This window comes from Meleagris gallopavo, chromosome 7 (genome assembly GCF_000146605.3).
Source record: "Meleagris gallopavo isolate NT-WF06-2002-E0010 breed Aviagen turkey brand Nicholas breeding stock chromosome 7, Turkey_5.1, whole genome shotgun sequence".
Taxonomy (NCBI): Eukaryota; Metazoa; Chordata; class Aves; order Galliformes; family Phasianidae; genus Meleagris; species Meleagris gallopavo.
Window position 1 is genome coordinate 18,845,561 of NC_015017.2, and position 15,537 is coordinate 18,861,097.

The 15,537-nt window shown below is 38.7% G+C and overlaps 1 protein-coding gene across 1 annotated transcript in view; it reads right to left on the reverse strand.

The window, feature by feature from the left end:
* The window catches only part of LOC100547734 (26S proteasome non-ATPase regulatory subunit 14), a 37,949-nt gene extending 22,557 nt beyond the window's left edge, over positions 1 to 15,392 (reverse strand). Inside the window, exons 1-3 of the mRNA XM_010713672.3 lie at positions 15,267 to 15,392; positions 10,953 to 11,033; positions 8,171 to 8,222 (exon numbers count right to left, since the gene is read on the reverse strand). Coding sequence (XP_010711974.1) covers positions 8,171 to 8,218 — 48 coding nt within the window. The 5' untranslated portion in view covers positions 8,219 to 8,222; positions 10,953 to 11,033; positions 15,267 to 15,392. The remainder of the gene's footprint in view (positions 1 to 8,170; positions 8,223 to 10,952; positions 11,034 to 15,266) is intronic.
* Between the last annotated feature and the right edge of the window lie 145 nt (positions 15,393 to 15,537).

Sequence of the window (15,537 nt, forward strand, 5' to 3'; positions counted from 1 at the left end):
AAGCATTTCAGCTCTTCTCTACTTCGCTTATGTAGAGAAGAAGTGCAACCTGATATGTTGACATATACGCTAAGAAAACCATACCTCTTTTTACACATTGCTAAAGCTAAAAATTTTATCTAAATTATGACTGTTCCTCTCTACTGAGACAATACACTTCAAAACAAACAACTGGAGTTCAATCGGGGAAGTGAATAAGTCACCAACAGGACCCGAGTGGTTTAACAACGCGGTCATGACAAACACCAGAAGCAATGCGTTTTATTCCCCATGCACAGGACAATCAGTCACAATAGAGCAAATGATCTTATTCATAAAAAAAATAAAATCCTATAGTGTTCATAGGAAAGGGAAAATATACTGATTTGCACTGTAAATCACACACTAATTAGTAGGAATTTAAAATTTTATTGCAGTTTTCCAGCTAGTACACACACAATTTTACAGTTAGTTCCACATCAACAGGATTATATTTTGAAGCGAGCATTATGTCTAAACAGTTTGTATGTTTAGGCCCATTTTTATACCAATTATAATCAAGCATACATAACAGACCACAAAATACCATAAGCCTCAACAAACAGCCTAGATTTCTGAAAGGATCACATTGTCTTGTTACACCATATGTCAGATGAAATAAAAATTACAGTAATATGTTTAGTTTGAGTCTTGTAGACTCCAAAATGGAGTAGGGATGCTAGGGAAATATTATGGCATCAATCGTTACTTTAAATTAAAAATATCTTTGTGAAAAACTTTAACAGGCTGGATTAAAGAAAAACTGCCTCAGTATGTTTGACAAAACCCTGTCTCCTACAAAAAAAAAAAATCATCCAGGTTCACATTTACAGCAGAACTCAACAACAACAATATAGATGGATTTGAAACATTCAACATTTCCCACCTTCCTCCTCTTCAAAACCCAAAGTTACAGAACACAGAACTTTGTATAGCTCTGAGCAGTTGGCTCAATGGGTTGGGATCATCAGTTTGCAAACACCTCTTCAGCAGAGCCAAAATTTTACTACCTCTTTGTTTGTTTTAAATTAAACAGAACTCTCAACAGAGAACATGGCCAAAATTTTAGTTTTGTGTATATACAGGAATCATCCAACAAAATTTAGCTTATGTTTCTAGCCTGTCCATTCACAAGTTCTTGAGTAGAAAAAAGAACCTCCTCCAGTGATATCCCTTGCATAACTAACAATTGCACAGAAGCACAGCAATCCATCTACAAGGGCAATGCAAGATTTCCCAAAGTCGCAATGTCTAAAATAGTCAAAATTGCTTTATAATGTTTTTACCAACAACAGTGCTCCTGTTTCTGACATTCCCATAGGAAATATCATTTGAGGTGGAGGCTTACAGCTTAGTAAGAGAAAATATATATTTAGCAGGATTTAGCAGTGATACGGTGCCAGTTCAGTTTATTTTGAGATAAGGTAAGCTTAGTTTTGCTACACTGTACTTTGTATGAATAGACTTGTTTTAATTATTTATTTAGTTAGTCTAATGTTTTTATAAGAAATATACATTATCCAATATTAAAATGTATCAGAAATATACTGATATGTAAATATTTGATGCAAATTGCAATATTCTGATTGTTGTTACATTACTAATACAGCTGTAGCACGAAGTGGCTGCTAAGATTTAACTATTTAGGATTCATTGAGACACACAAAAGCATGAGAAGGCATGCTGCATCACTGCATTAACCACAGATAGCAGAAATCCATATGAATAGGGTGACAAAGCAAATATTGTTTTGTGTGTGTACATATGTTTTTGAGAAGAATTACTGCTCTTCACAGCTTGGAACTACAGGGGAAAGAAAGAGATTCAGAAAATACTATATGTCGGTTTCACTCCAGAATAAAACTAAGGCTATCGCTATTGTTAAGACTATTGGCTATAAGGCTAAGGCTATTGTTATCTATTCCTATCAATACATAAACTACTGAGATTTAGAAATGAGACACTGAAGGAGTCAGGATTCGTGAAGTTTTCTCTTCCTCCAGAAAGTTGTGCTCAAAGCTATGCTTGACGCTGTCTTATTCTAAAGAACTACGTCAAGCAGTTCAGGTAGCCCACTGTGGGCCCTGCCTGAAGTCACCCTAAAGCACACCAAAACTCACCAATACTAATACAAAAAGAACACCTCTAACATATGGTCCTAGTAAAATCTGAAGAGTAACCTTCATCACCACAGGAAGAAAACAGGCCATTGCTCAAATGGCACTGTTTAAATGGCTGCACAGTGACACTGCAACTTATTATTCAATAGCACAGCATTTCAGATGAGGAAGCAATTTTGATCACTATATGGGAGCTGTTTTCTGCTTACAGAACAAAATGTTACAAATGAACAAGCATAATGACAGAGGCACAAAGATGACTGCTCGTTTAGTCTTTTTTCCTGTTTTCTCATTATGACTACACTCATTTCCTTGCCCAAGTTTCCTTTGTCTTTTCAAGGGAAAGTCAGCTGGACTACGCTGGCAATTAAGTTGAGGAGAGAGGAGCTAATTGCCTAATAATTAGAAATAAAGAAGTTTAAAATCTGAGGCCAAGAGTAGACAGCTAAAAATGGTCTCCAAAGCTTACAGGAAAATAGTAGATCACAGGAAGCTAATAATGCTCATGCACAACCCACTCGCTTTGTTATCTTTAGTAAAGCATGACTGTAGAGTGGCACTTTAAGGCATGTTTTACACCACGAAGAAAGTACACACTGTGGGCAAGTTCCCATCGGCTTAGACAATTGTATGACAGTTCCTGAAGTGACTCCAGAATGCCCCTGTACCCCTGCCCCCATTAGCACTGTTGGATATAAATAAAGTTACAATTACTCAACTATATTTCAAATGTAGGCAAACTGTATCAGCTTTTAGCAATCCTCAGCAACTCTCAAGTAAGCCTATGCTATCCATGAGGCTGGAATCTTCTGAGCATAAGCAGATCCGGGCCACACTGGTACCTTAAATATGACACACAACTTTTGCTGCTTTAACAAAGGACTGTTCAACCAATCAATGCAATAAGATACTCAGTTCAGTCAATTCAAGTAAAATAGCATGGTTTGCTCTATCATAGGTGCTTTTCTCCCTTCCTGAAAACGGTCATCTATATAAAACACACCGCAAGCACGCATATCTGCCTGAGCGAGGAGGGACCAGCTGACCTCCAAAGATCTCTTTCAATCTTATCCATGTGTGATTTTAGATATGAAAGCTGAGAATTTCTGTAGGAAATACTGCAGGCCATTAAGTTCTTCAAAATTTTTATAGGAATTGATGTCGGATGGTTTTCAGTGGACGACTACTGTTTGTCACTGAGAAAATGTTAAAGCTTGCTGCTCTTTAAATGGGTTGATATCTTCTGGGGAAATAAGTAAAATCGGAAGAAGTCACACAAGCTGTATTTTACTCCCCTCTCTCCCTCCCCCTCCCCCCCCCATCAGCTGGGATGTATATTCACTATTTTAGCAACAAAAACATCCTGAGTACTTGGAGACTTCAGTGGAAAATGTCACACAAACAGTGGCACAGTAATGATGCATAACTTCCAGAGCTGCAAATTCAGACTTCTTCCTCTTGTACAGTATTCTCAGAAGGAATATCAGAAGTTTGAAATGCATGGGAAGCAGAGAATTGTGTGCCGTCACAATTCAGGCCACAAGGTTTATACACCCAGGGGACACAGGAATGAGAAAGTCACTGAGATGTAATGGATACCAAAAACTATAAGAAATGCTCCATGCCTTTTGAAGAAAAACCAGACAAAACAACCCAGTTCCTTACGTCAAAGGCAACAGCATTCAACAGACACACTTGTATCCTCCAAACTAAGAACAAGCTGTTTCAAAAAGCAATTAACTAAAATAATGTTCAATAAGTTGCCTTATTACACAAGGGGATATTAGCGTGCAGATTAGCCAGCTAGAACATGCCATTTACTTAAAGATACATCAGTTTATTCCAATGAAGTAACTCAAGAAAACCTGCATTTAATTGATAATTGGAAATGAGCTAATGTGAGCCTGACCCTCCTTTGTCTGCCAGCTCACCAACTCTTATTCTGAAGCCTTGCAGAAAACCAAAGCAGTAGTGCTCTTTCCTAATAACCATCCTGGCTACGTTAGCAGATGAAACAGAACTTTGTATCAGTGGCAGGTCTCCCAAGTTCCCACGGTGCCATAGATTTACTCAATGGGATCAGTATGTTCTGAAAACCCATGATAATATGAGGGAAAAGGTTCCACCGAATCAAACACTGCAATACTTTAAACCTCATAATCAAAGTGACAGTTTTCAAGTGCCATTTACAATGCCCTAATCTGGAAACATCCCAGCTAACCCATCTGATCAACTATTTCACAGATGGAAGCACTTGATGGCTAATTGGCAAGTCCATTATTCAAATAAAATAGCTATCTGCACTTCTATTTTCTATATTCCACGTCAAGGTGTAAACATTCCTTGTAAGACACAGGTCACTCCTCTCTGCCTTCCATCCCATTTTTATATTCTCCCCTCCCCTCACCATCAAATATGCTAATTCAGAAATGCAGAAATAATTTTATTTTCCATTTAATGCACTAGAACATTTGTATGCACCAACACAACAGTGTAAACCATTTTCAAAGATATGTTGAAAAATGAAAAATAATTTTTAGAAGTATTACTTATTTCTCTGCTTCCTATCACACCTAGACAGAAATAGACCAGATGTGTTCATGTGGACAAGAACTTGCATAGCTTGGGTTACTCTTCTGGTAGTCTTGGGCAAACAGTTCTGCTTTCTTCATTTACTCACACTCTGAATCAACATCCACTAGGATTGCCTAATAGAGACATATGTGGAACTCATTTCACTAGCAAACAATAGCTCAGTGTACAGAATGAAGAGGAGTGTTGCTCCAAATTCCTGCCTGCTGCTTAAGAAGAATGCTTTCATGTACCCCACAAAGCCTCTTAATTTGTCTGCAGCAAATGTACAATGCAGAACCAAGTACTAAGTCATCAGTGAAATGCAGTGGTGGGCAGTATTTCAGGGGAAACAACAGGAAGATGGAAATGAACAAACCAGGAAAGGGGAGGAAAAAAAACACGACAAAGCATAGATGCAGGAAGAGAACGTACAAGAAAAGGAAAATAAAGGTATTTCCAAAATCTGAACTCCCATGATCAACAAAAGGAAAATGAAAGTAATAATAAGTATCATATCCCTTTTTAACAGGTCCCCCACATCTTTTTAAAACCCCTCAACCATTCACTCTTCTCAGTGTATATCACACAAGCAGAAATTCAAATGCTGACACTACCAGGCAGCTGCGAACTAAATTATGCACAAAGAACTGCTTCAAAGAAGGTCTTACTTATCGTGCCAAGGTCAAAACTAACATGGGTATCTTCTCATACAATGAACACAAAGTAAATGACTAAGTTTACTGCCAGACAGAAAACACTGTGGATTGCTTATGTGATGCCAAAGCATCTTCATTCCTCTTTTCTTCTCTTTAAGAACACAGTCCTTGTCAATCTATGACTAATAAAGAAAGAAACTGTTCATAAGATGTCTAAACCATAAGTCACTGGATGGAAAACACAGTTAAAATATGCATGTGGTTATTCTTACAGTGATGTTGTCTTTCTCAGATATTTAGCAGCCACATGAAGACATACATGGTCAGTGGTATTTAGCGTATTTAGCATTGACCACTTCTGGACAACTCAACATTGAAAACAAGTAATTTGCCTTCAAATAACAACTCAATAAGATGTTGATAAAGCAAGCAGTAAATAGAGAAAAAAAATGGATTTGCTAGAAGTAGTTCCCAAGTAGAATACAAGACATCCAAAGACTTCTGAAAAGAAAGATGTAAAAACAAATCCAACTAGCCGTAGGTATAGAATCTTGGAGTTTAGAAGTAATGTGGAAAGCAAATAATATAATACAGGTGGTATAAGAAGGGTGAAAGAGACGGGTGCTGTTGAAGAAACTAAGGCAAGTCAGTGAAAAAGAATTCCACAGTAGAGATCAAACAGTAACTGTGCTTATCAGGCTGATACTCAAATATTTGTTAAAAAGCAAATCAAATCAACTCAACTATTAACTGATCTTATTTGATACAGTTCTCCTGCTAAGGAATCAAAACTTTAGCTAAAAAAAAAAATAATTGCTGAATTGACTTAGATGGCATTCCTTTGAAAGTGCTTCTTCTTTCATAAGTCTCTACACACAGATGTTTCTTGCATAATTCCAGCAGGTAGTTTTACTGTATTTAACCTTAAAAGCAAAACCTTCAAAGAAAAAGTTCTATACAATTGTTTAGTACACTAGAGGGCAACCCACTGGTAGTAACTCTATTTATCCTATAGTGGGACAATAAATGCCCAACTTCTTTCTTCCACCTCAAAGTCCTCTGATTTACTCTCAATGTCTCAGTCAACACTCAGAACAGAAGTGATCTTTGATTGTCCATCAAAACACTATATTCTAAGGATACAAGATTATTCTGGTTAAACATCCCTCCCACTGCTTCAGTAAGCCAAAGACTACAAAAGTAGCCAAGATATTCAGTGCAAGCAGCAACTTGCATAAAGAGCAATTCAGTTTTCCACTTTCTTTTCAATCCAACACATTCTCATCAATTCATTTAAGAGACAATTCCATATTTAAACAAACGGAGCAGCTTTGCAGGCCAAAGCTGCCAGAGGAGTTCATGAAGCTTCTTCTGACTGCTATGTTCTATTGTCTGCTGCAGTTTCCTATCAAGCCTTAAATTATAGCTGAGAAATTCAGAAAACACCCGAGAAAGTTAACTGTAAATTTGAAAAACAGCTTTGATATGCGTCAAGTTCAGAGAGGACCAAGAAGTGAAAGCTTGAGTGATTAGACTGCGCAGATGTTAAAAAACTGAAGAGTCATGAAGCAGGCTGGCAGCTCAGAGGAACAAGAGAAATAACTGCTTAAGAAAATGAAACTAAAAATAACTGAGGACTGCTTGAAGATTCACTAAGAGTGTGAATAGAATTTTAGCTATAAAACTGGAAAAAAAAATATTCATAAAAAGTTGCAGCTAATTTAACCAAACACCTAAAGGCTGTAAACACTTTAGAATATGCACCAAATGCTTCAGTATTACACCACTGGACACAAACACGTCACACATGACCAAAAGAAGCTGTAGGCCTCACAATCCCAGTCATTCCAGAAGCAAACACACACATCACAAAGACTAAGACAAACAGAACTGATTCCTCCCAAAGCACAACAGCCTGGATTCCAGGCTTAGAACAGAGGCAGATGAGGAGAGAAGGAAAAGGCCTTCTACAGTGTACAGCTGGAACCAATGGGACCATGGAGTCCTGTCCTGTCCATAAGGAAAGAATTCTTCCTAGAAGCCTCTGAACAAGAAGTTCTTTTCCTTCCCCCCTCACTGTATCAGTGGTAGCCAGGGAAAAGCCTGGCAGCCCAATGCGATAAGATCAGCTGTGTTTTATTTTTGAAGACACCAACTGGCCAAGAGAAAAAAGCACCTGAGACTTACACTAAGGAGGTAGGAGAAACTACACACGAGGGCTTCGTGCTGGAAGAGAATGGCTGCCAGAGGGGGCCTTTCTGCTGTGAGCTGAATTATAGGAGCAAGGACAATAGCCAACAACACAGAACAGAGTACAGCACATGCAGGTGGCTACAGCTACCTTCAAGTGATGAAATACATATGTAGCTCAGTCACAATGCCTACCACAACCTCGTTTAAGAACCAAATTATTTATTTTACAAAGAAGCGAATGGGAACACTCAGTCACTTAGTGCAACAGTGATGCTCTGAAAACCCCTATTATTGGAAATCCATTTTGAATTTTGTTTTCTATTTCCATGGCTTTTGAATTCAAACTAGAACTGTTCAAACACTAAATTAAAGGTTAATAAACATTCTGTAAAACCACAGTGCCAACACAAGTGTTCACACCAACAAAAGCAGTCAGACTGTAACAACCAATGATTTGCATACACATATAGCATCTCTGAAGTCAGACATTATTCCTATGAATTCTGTTTTTTTTGTGGGGATGGTGTTGATTTAAAAAATAATTAAAGGCGTATTCCAGTAATTGATTAATATAAAAAAAGAGAAGATGGTGACAAGCTATATACTAACCTGTCCCAGGCCAGGCATACCTCCTCCAAGTCGCAGAAGTCTATCCATATTTCTAGAGAAACAGAAACAAAGGAAAAAAATGTTCCCAGGCTCTGAAGTGTTTACTAAATTGCTATCTATATAATTCACCTTCAGTCACTCAGTATGTCAAAAATATTGGTGGTAATTACAACACAACATCAGACTTCCTGTTAATTAACACCACATATTAATTCAAGAAGCTGTCTTCCATGCTAATTAACAGACCTTGTTTTATTGCTTTGGTTTTGGGTTATCCCCATTTCTGAAGATGAGTACTCTTGTCAACTTCCCAAAACTTTCCTATCATTCAATTAACTGCAGCAGTTTTGTTGCTTAAGAACAGCACCTACATCCAGGAAGTTCCTAAAACTTAAGACATACATGCAAGCTTACTCTAATTTGTTCAAAAAGCATCAATAAAAATGTGAAAGTAAGGATTTTAGCATCCTCATTAGTAAGTTCTGCGCTAATTAACTTACAGCTTGTCAGTTACCATCAAAACTACATGTGAAAGACACCGAGCAGATTATGGATCTCTGAATTAGCATCAAAAGCTTTTTTTTTAATGAACTCATTATACTAAAAGAAATACTGTAAAGTAAACATTTAGTATGTATATAGTTAGAACATTAGTGACAGTGCAGTCACTTAATACATTTCCAGTGTTGCATGTGGCATTGCTTCAGTGCAAGATTATTCCAATCAACGCAACCAACTCGTTACTGTCTTGGAGAGAAAAAAGTCATTTTTATGCTGCAGATTTTCAAGGATTGATCTCTAGGAATGAGAAATGCCAAGGTGTCCAACTAAAGAATTGAACAGATGCTTATTACTCTGCAGTTTATTCACTTAATATTGCTGAAAAGCAATTTAATCTTTCATCTCGTCATCTAAGTAAGGATTCTGTTCCAGGTGTAACAGTACTTTAACCTGCTTGACTCATTCAGTTTCTTAGTAAAAGGAAACAAGATATACTGAATAATATTTTTAAAACAACTGCTTTCAGCCATTTCAGCATTTACAGTTCCAAGTGTCACAGAAATTAGTAAATCGCACTGGCTTATTTTAATTGTAAAATAGAAGGCATGTGGTGAAGAATCAGAAATTATACTCTTAACTCCAGAAGTTTTAATCCAATACAACAAAGCCTGTAAAGTGATATAAGAGTATTCAAGAAAAATCAGTAGTGGTATTTCCAAACTACATTCCTCCTCAAAACAGACGTTACATCATGTATATCAGAACTATACATAGTCTGAGGTTATGTACGTTAAAAATGTAAAAGTCCTTATACTGGAGGAATTAGGATATTTATCTTCTGAAATGTATTAGTATTTGCACTGATTAAATACTAGCAGACTTTATTTCAGTTTAAAACAAATATTTCAAGGTTCTAGTAACACCAGTAGAATCTATAGCAAGATACGTTCTTTAACTCCTATTGTAGCTACGTCCATCCATCCATTTCAAACACCATCACCTAAGGCACAGATCAATAACACAAGCTATTTGCTAATCTGACTCTAGTTCTGTGTTTGTAGGACTCGCTTCTAAGGCAAGCAAACCTTACAATTGCAGCCTCAGCCACCAGTAAATGCTTTCTTAAAACCTCCTCAGCACTATGTGAATTAAAAAGGAACTTATTGAAAGGTTAGAGCTGTCTCTTCAGGTAGCCAATGAAGGCAGTTTCTTTACTACAGGCAAAAGCCAAACAGTGTATACACTCCTTTGTCCCAAACTACAACAAACTGCAAATCAAGAATTTTGATCGAAAGATAAAGTTCCTGTTTAAAGCCATTATCTGAGTAAATCGTAAATGGCTTCTACTAAACACTCATGAGTACCAATTAAAGCCAAACGTCTCATTTTCTAAGGTAGACAAGCCTCCACTAAAACCCAAACACAATTATTCACTGACAATGGCTGAAGAGTGGCAAAAAAGTAGAGTTAAGGTATTAAAAATAGAGTTTTAATCAATCATGATTGTGTGCTTCTTTTGAGAAATCTCTCCCTATAATTGGTAATCATAAAATACATTGGAAGTTTGTATTTAATAAATAATATTGAATAACAAATTTTATACCTCCTTACCTTTTGCTTTAGCAAGTGATATACAACAGCTATTACCAGCTCATTAATGTTTTATTTATAGCATTTATTCTAGTTTCAAAACCAAGAGAATATCTTAAATGTTAAAGTAGAAATTACACAAGAACGTCATTTAATACAAGAAAACGTGCTTATATACAGTGAGATTAGAACAACTAGCTATACAAACTGTTTATTTATCCGTATATATTCCCAGGTTTTGGAACATCAAAAATCCCATTTTCTTATGGAACTGTAGGGACAGAACATACTATAGCTACCACTAAACTGAAGATGTTTGCTGCTGCCTCAAGAATCCACACGCAGGATCTCCAAAAATGAGTTCTAGGTGCTACGTAAATCATTTCACTAGTTCCATAGACTGACTCTACTTAGAGCTTTGAAAACTAATATTTTCCTTTCTTGTTTGTAAGTGAAGATGCTTTAGTAGGTTAGAAAATATTTAGTCACTCATAAATATAAACATCTGAACAATTTACATATACCATCCAAATTAAAAAAAAAAAAATGTTAATCAATCCACTGTGCCCAAATATTATTTCAGCAATTGTTTCAGTGTGAGTGATGATGCTTTTTAAAAACTTAAGCAACATTTTAGACCCTAACTCAGATAACTTTAGGTTTACAAACAAAGCAAATCTGCATTTCTAACCTGGTGCTCAACAAGAGGTGATTGCAGAACAAACTCAGCAGCAACTCCCACAGTTTGATTATGAAGATGTCAGTTTCTTTCCTACAAAGGAAAAAAGGAAGGAGGGGAGGGAGAGAAAAAAATAGTAAAATTAGAAACAGTAGCATATGTAACCAGAAATGTTTCACTGACGTTCTCTGAAAGGATAAAGCATCACTTCAGAATATCCTAAAGAACTTTTTTTTAGAAGTTTTATTTCCATGAAATTTCTGTAGGGTATATGTGCCATGTGCAACCCCAACCTCTGCAACACAAGAAGTTTAAAAATAAAAGGATATATGTGTAACATTATTAAGTGCTTCAAAGAGAAGCCACTTACAATTTCGCATTCATATCACCTTAACAGCTTCACAAATCCTACCAAGTCTGTGTTAACAATTTAAAGCTAATGAATAATTTCTGGTGCTGTTAGAATGAAAGTACAGCTCCTCGTTACTATTTGAGAAGAACTGTACTATATGGAGCCCTTGGTGAGACCAAGTAGCGAGGGAGGCCTCCACGTTCACCTGATCTCCAGTTGAGGAAGGCTGCTTTACACCCAGCGTAGGAGTTCATAGCTGCGTTATCTTTCTCCCAGAGAACACTGCCCACTAATTGCATCCACTCAGTCACTCACAGTGCAGTGTTTTAAAACAGATCTGTGGCCATGATTTGATAGACATTTTTCTGCAGTGTCACTGTTACCATAAGGAGAGCTGGGGAAGCTGCTGCAGCTTAACAACTTGATGCCGCTTTTCTCAGTGCTGCCAGAGCAGCCGTTTGTGCAGCCCTGCAACAACCTGATAGGCTAAGAACAGTGCTGGTTTTAACCCCATTCATTTATCTGATGGGATTCACTCTGCATCCCAGAAGCAGTTGTCCTACAACAACAGAAAATGAGGTCTTGGAAGAGCCAGCCACTCTGAAGGTAGTCCAAATTCCAGAAGAAATTTATGCCAAGCTACTCTTGAAGCTAAAGTTACCCAAAGAATGTCTCTGCCTGTCTGTTATGTTTGTATACTTGCAGCCAGCTGGGCACCCAGTGGACCTGCACTCCCTTCTCCATCCCCTCCTGGGATATAAGAAATAGTTCACTAGGTGCTTGATTTACTGTTAGACCATGAAGTGCAGCAATACAGCAACTGTTATCCATCTCTGCCTGGGTCGGTCTGGGGCACAGCGGGTAATAGAGATGCAGTTGCACAGAAGTAAGCACAGGAAAGAGGATGACACAGAACAACAGCTTGGCAAGCCTTCAGCCATCAGACACAGCTACCAAAGACAAAAACATACATTCTTGTATTTGACACCCCTCCACACACACACACACACACACTTCCACTCCAAGCCATTCTAAGACAATTTTAAGTCAGTATTCAGACAAAAACTCCTCCGTGTAACAAATTGAGAAGGTGTACAGGGTAGGAAATACCAATGATATTCTCCTCTTTTCAAAAAGGAACAGGATGCAAAAAATTTGTCATGAATGAGCAGTGTTAATGCTACTTTATGGGCAGCTCTCTGTCACAGAACACTACTGTAAAATACATACAATTCAGACATCAAAAAGTAAAGATACCAATTCACATTTCAAAAGCATATTTTAACTAGATCTTCCACTTCAAACACAATCCGATAATATCTGATTTGAGAGAAAGCTTAGTAGCACCAGAATGCAGGTTATGCTTCTGTCCTGATACCAACTGCCTGCTCTGTCCTCTCGCTTCTCCCCTGGTGAATGCATACAGCACAGTAACACACAGCTGAAAAAGTTTTCCCCATCTCTGCTGACAAATGCAAAAGGCTAGTGTTGATTACACACCTACCTGCATTTATTTCATATTTTATACTCATAAAATAAATATATAAATAATTCACAGCATCTCTTGTTCCCTTCCTTTCCAAGGACAGAAAAAAAGTATTTCAATAATCACAGAATCATTATGGCTGGAAAAGATCTCTAAGAACATCTAGTCCAACTGTCCACCTACCAGCAATATTGCCCACTAAACCATGTTCCTTAGTACCACATTTACAAGTTTCTTGAACATCTCTATGGGCAGTGGCTCCACTGCCTCCCTGGGCAGCCTGTTCTAGTGTCTAATCACTCTCCTGGAGAAGAAATTTTTCCTAGTATCCAATTTGAACCTCACCTGGTGCAACTTGAGGCCTTCAGTCCTAGTCCTATCGCTGTTACCTAGGAGAAGAGGCCAACCCCCACCTTGCCACAACCTCCTTTCAAGGAGTTGCAGAGAGCAAAAAGGTCTCTGCTGAGTCTCCTCTTTTCCAGACTGAACAATCCCAGCTCCCTCAGCTGCTCCTTGTAAGACTCGTGCTCCAGACCCCTCATCATCTTTGCTGCCCTTCTCTGGGCACGTTCCAGGGCCTCAGTGTTTTTCTTGTAGCGAGGGGCCCAAAACTGAACACAGTACTCATGATGAAGCCTAACCAGAGCTGAGTACAGAGGGATGATCTCTTCCCTGCTCCTGCTGGATGCACTATTTCTTATTCAAGCCAGGATGTCATTGGCCTTCTTGGCCACCTGGGCACACAGCTGGCTCATGTTCAGTCAAGCGTTGACCAACACCCCCAGGTCCATTTCCTCTACACAGTCTTCCAGCCACTCTGTCCCAAGTCTGTAGTGTTGCCTGAGGTTGTTGCGACCAAAGTATAGGACTTGGCACTTGGTCTTGTTGAGCTTCATCTCCTTGGCCGCAGCCCAGCTATCCAGTCTGCCCACATCCCTCTGTAGGGCTTTCTTACCTTCAAGCAGATCAACACTTTCTCCAAACTTGAGGTCATCTGCAAACTTACTGAGGGTGCACTCAATCCCCTCATCCAGATCATCAGTAAAGACACTGAACATGACTTAGCATATTTCAGCACACATTCTGAAATTAACTTGAAATAGTCTTAAATTGCTGAATCTCTTTGCATGAGTTCCATACCACAGTAAATTACTTTCTATCTGGTACTAACAATCCATGGTGCAATCCCTCAACGAAGGAGAATTCCACTGGATTGAAAACTCTGGAGTTGGCAAAACAAGCCACCAGAGTGCCCTAACAGCAACAAGGACATCGGGCTAGGCTCAGGTAACAAGAACTTAATCCTGTCTGAAATTGCTACATTGAGTAACTTCATGCTACACTGTGTAACTTCAATTTCCCCTCTGGTAACTGTTTCTCCACCTGCCCTAGGAGGACTAGCAAGACTCAGTTTTGTGTAAGTACTGTCAGATCTCCTGTTGAAAAGCTCTACATAGCAGACAGATTAACTACTTTATTAACAGTAACTGAAAAAGTGGTTTAAGGTTTTTGCTGCAAATGTAACACAATTCCAAATAGCAGCTATGAAGATAGAAACAGTTAAGGAACTGCAACTTGCAAAGAAGCATCATTTCACTCAGAAAAGAACAAAAATCCAGCGCAGGTAAAGTCAACAAACATGGAATGAAAGCAAAACTTGAACCAAAACAGGGGTTTCACGTATGTGTGAGGGGAAAGAAAGAAAGCTTCCAATGTATTTTGTACAAAAATGGAAGGAAATTAAAATATATATATATATTACAGACAATTCTTAGTTATTTGTTCTTTAAAGATTAACAGACCAGAACCAGAATAAAGCAGGCAGGTTGGATCCCCTGATTCTACTTTTGGATTCCAGAAGTACAGCAAACACGTCTAACCCTACAACACCATTGCTGAGCTGCAGCTACAGAGGTAACCCAGACTGAAGCCAAACGCTCTGTACTGCCGAGTACACCAACTTTAAAGTATATCAAGTACAAGTTAGCAGTTAAGGGAACAGTCATTAACGAATTGCATCACCCTAAAATGAACTTTTTAAGTTATACATAAGTTTTAAGTTATATATAAGACAACAAGCTCCTCAAAACTGTGCAGTAGGAAGAGCAGGCATACACGTGTTCTGGAACAGTTCCTCCCTACCAAGCAGTCACCTTGCAGTTTCCTGCTGTTCAAAATAGCCAAACTACCTGTCCTTGCCAATTATCCCAGGTAGGCTTATCTCAGAGGACAGGGTATAAATGGAACCTGCTTAAATCCTTTCCTTATTTCCACAACAGAAACTCTCAGCCAGTGCTCTTCCTGTCCAAGCAGAAGCTTTGTCCAACTGCCCCCCCGCGCATGGGAGGTACACCTCGGACGCATGCTGGGAGGACTAAGCTTTTAAGCTTCATGCAAACCTGTAGGGCTGTTCAGATTGCCTGGTACCCTTTTGACTATTTGTAGGTTTCAAATACGTTTTATAAAGCTCAAAAAAAGAAACGTCTACCTTAGTCCTTGCTTCCTGCAGGACTCGCCTGTCGTAACGCAAACGAATACCTCTTTAAGCGATGACCTCAGCGCGCACTCAGCTCTGTCAGCTGTTTACAAGCGGCCAGCTTCCTCACTTAAGTTCTGCGAACAAGAGTGAGCTCTACCGCATGCAAGGAGCAGCGCTGCCGCTCGTGGTGGTGTCTCAGTTTCCTACGCAATCCCACACCTCCCAGCCCGGTGCGGACATTCCTTCTCCCCACCTCCAGCGCTTCGGCCCACGAGGTCCC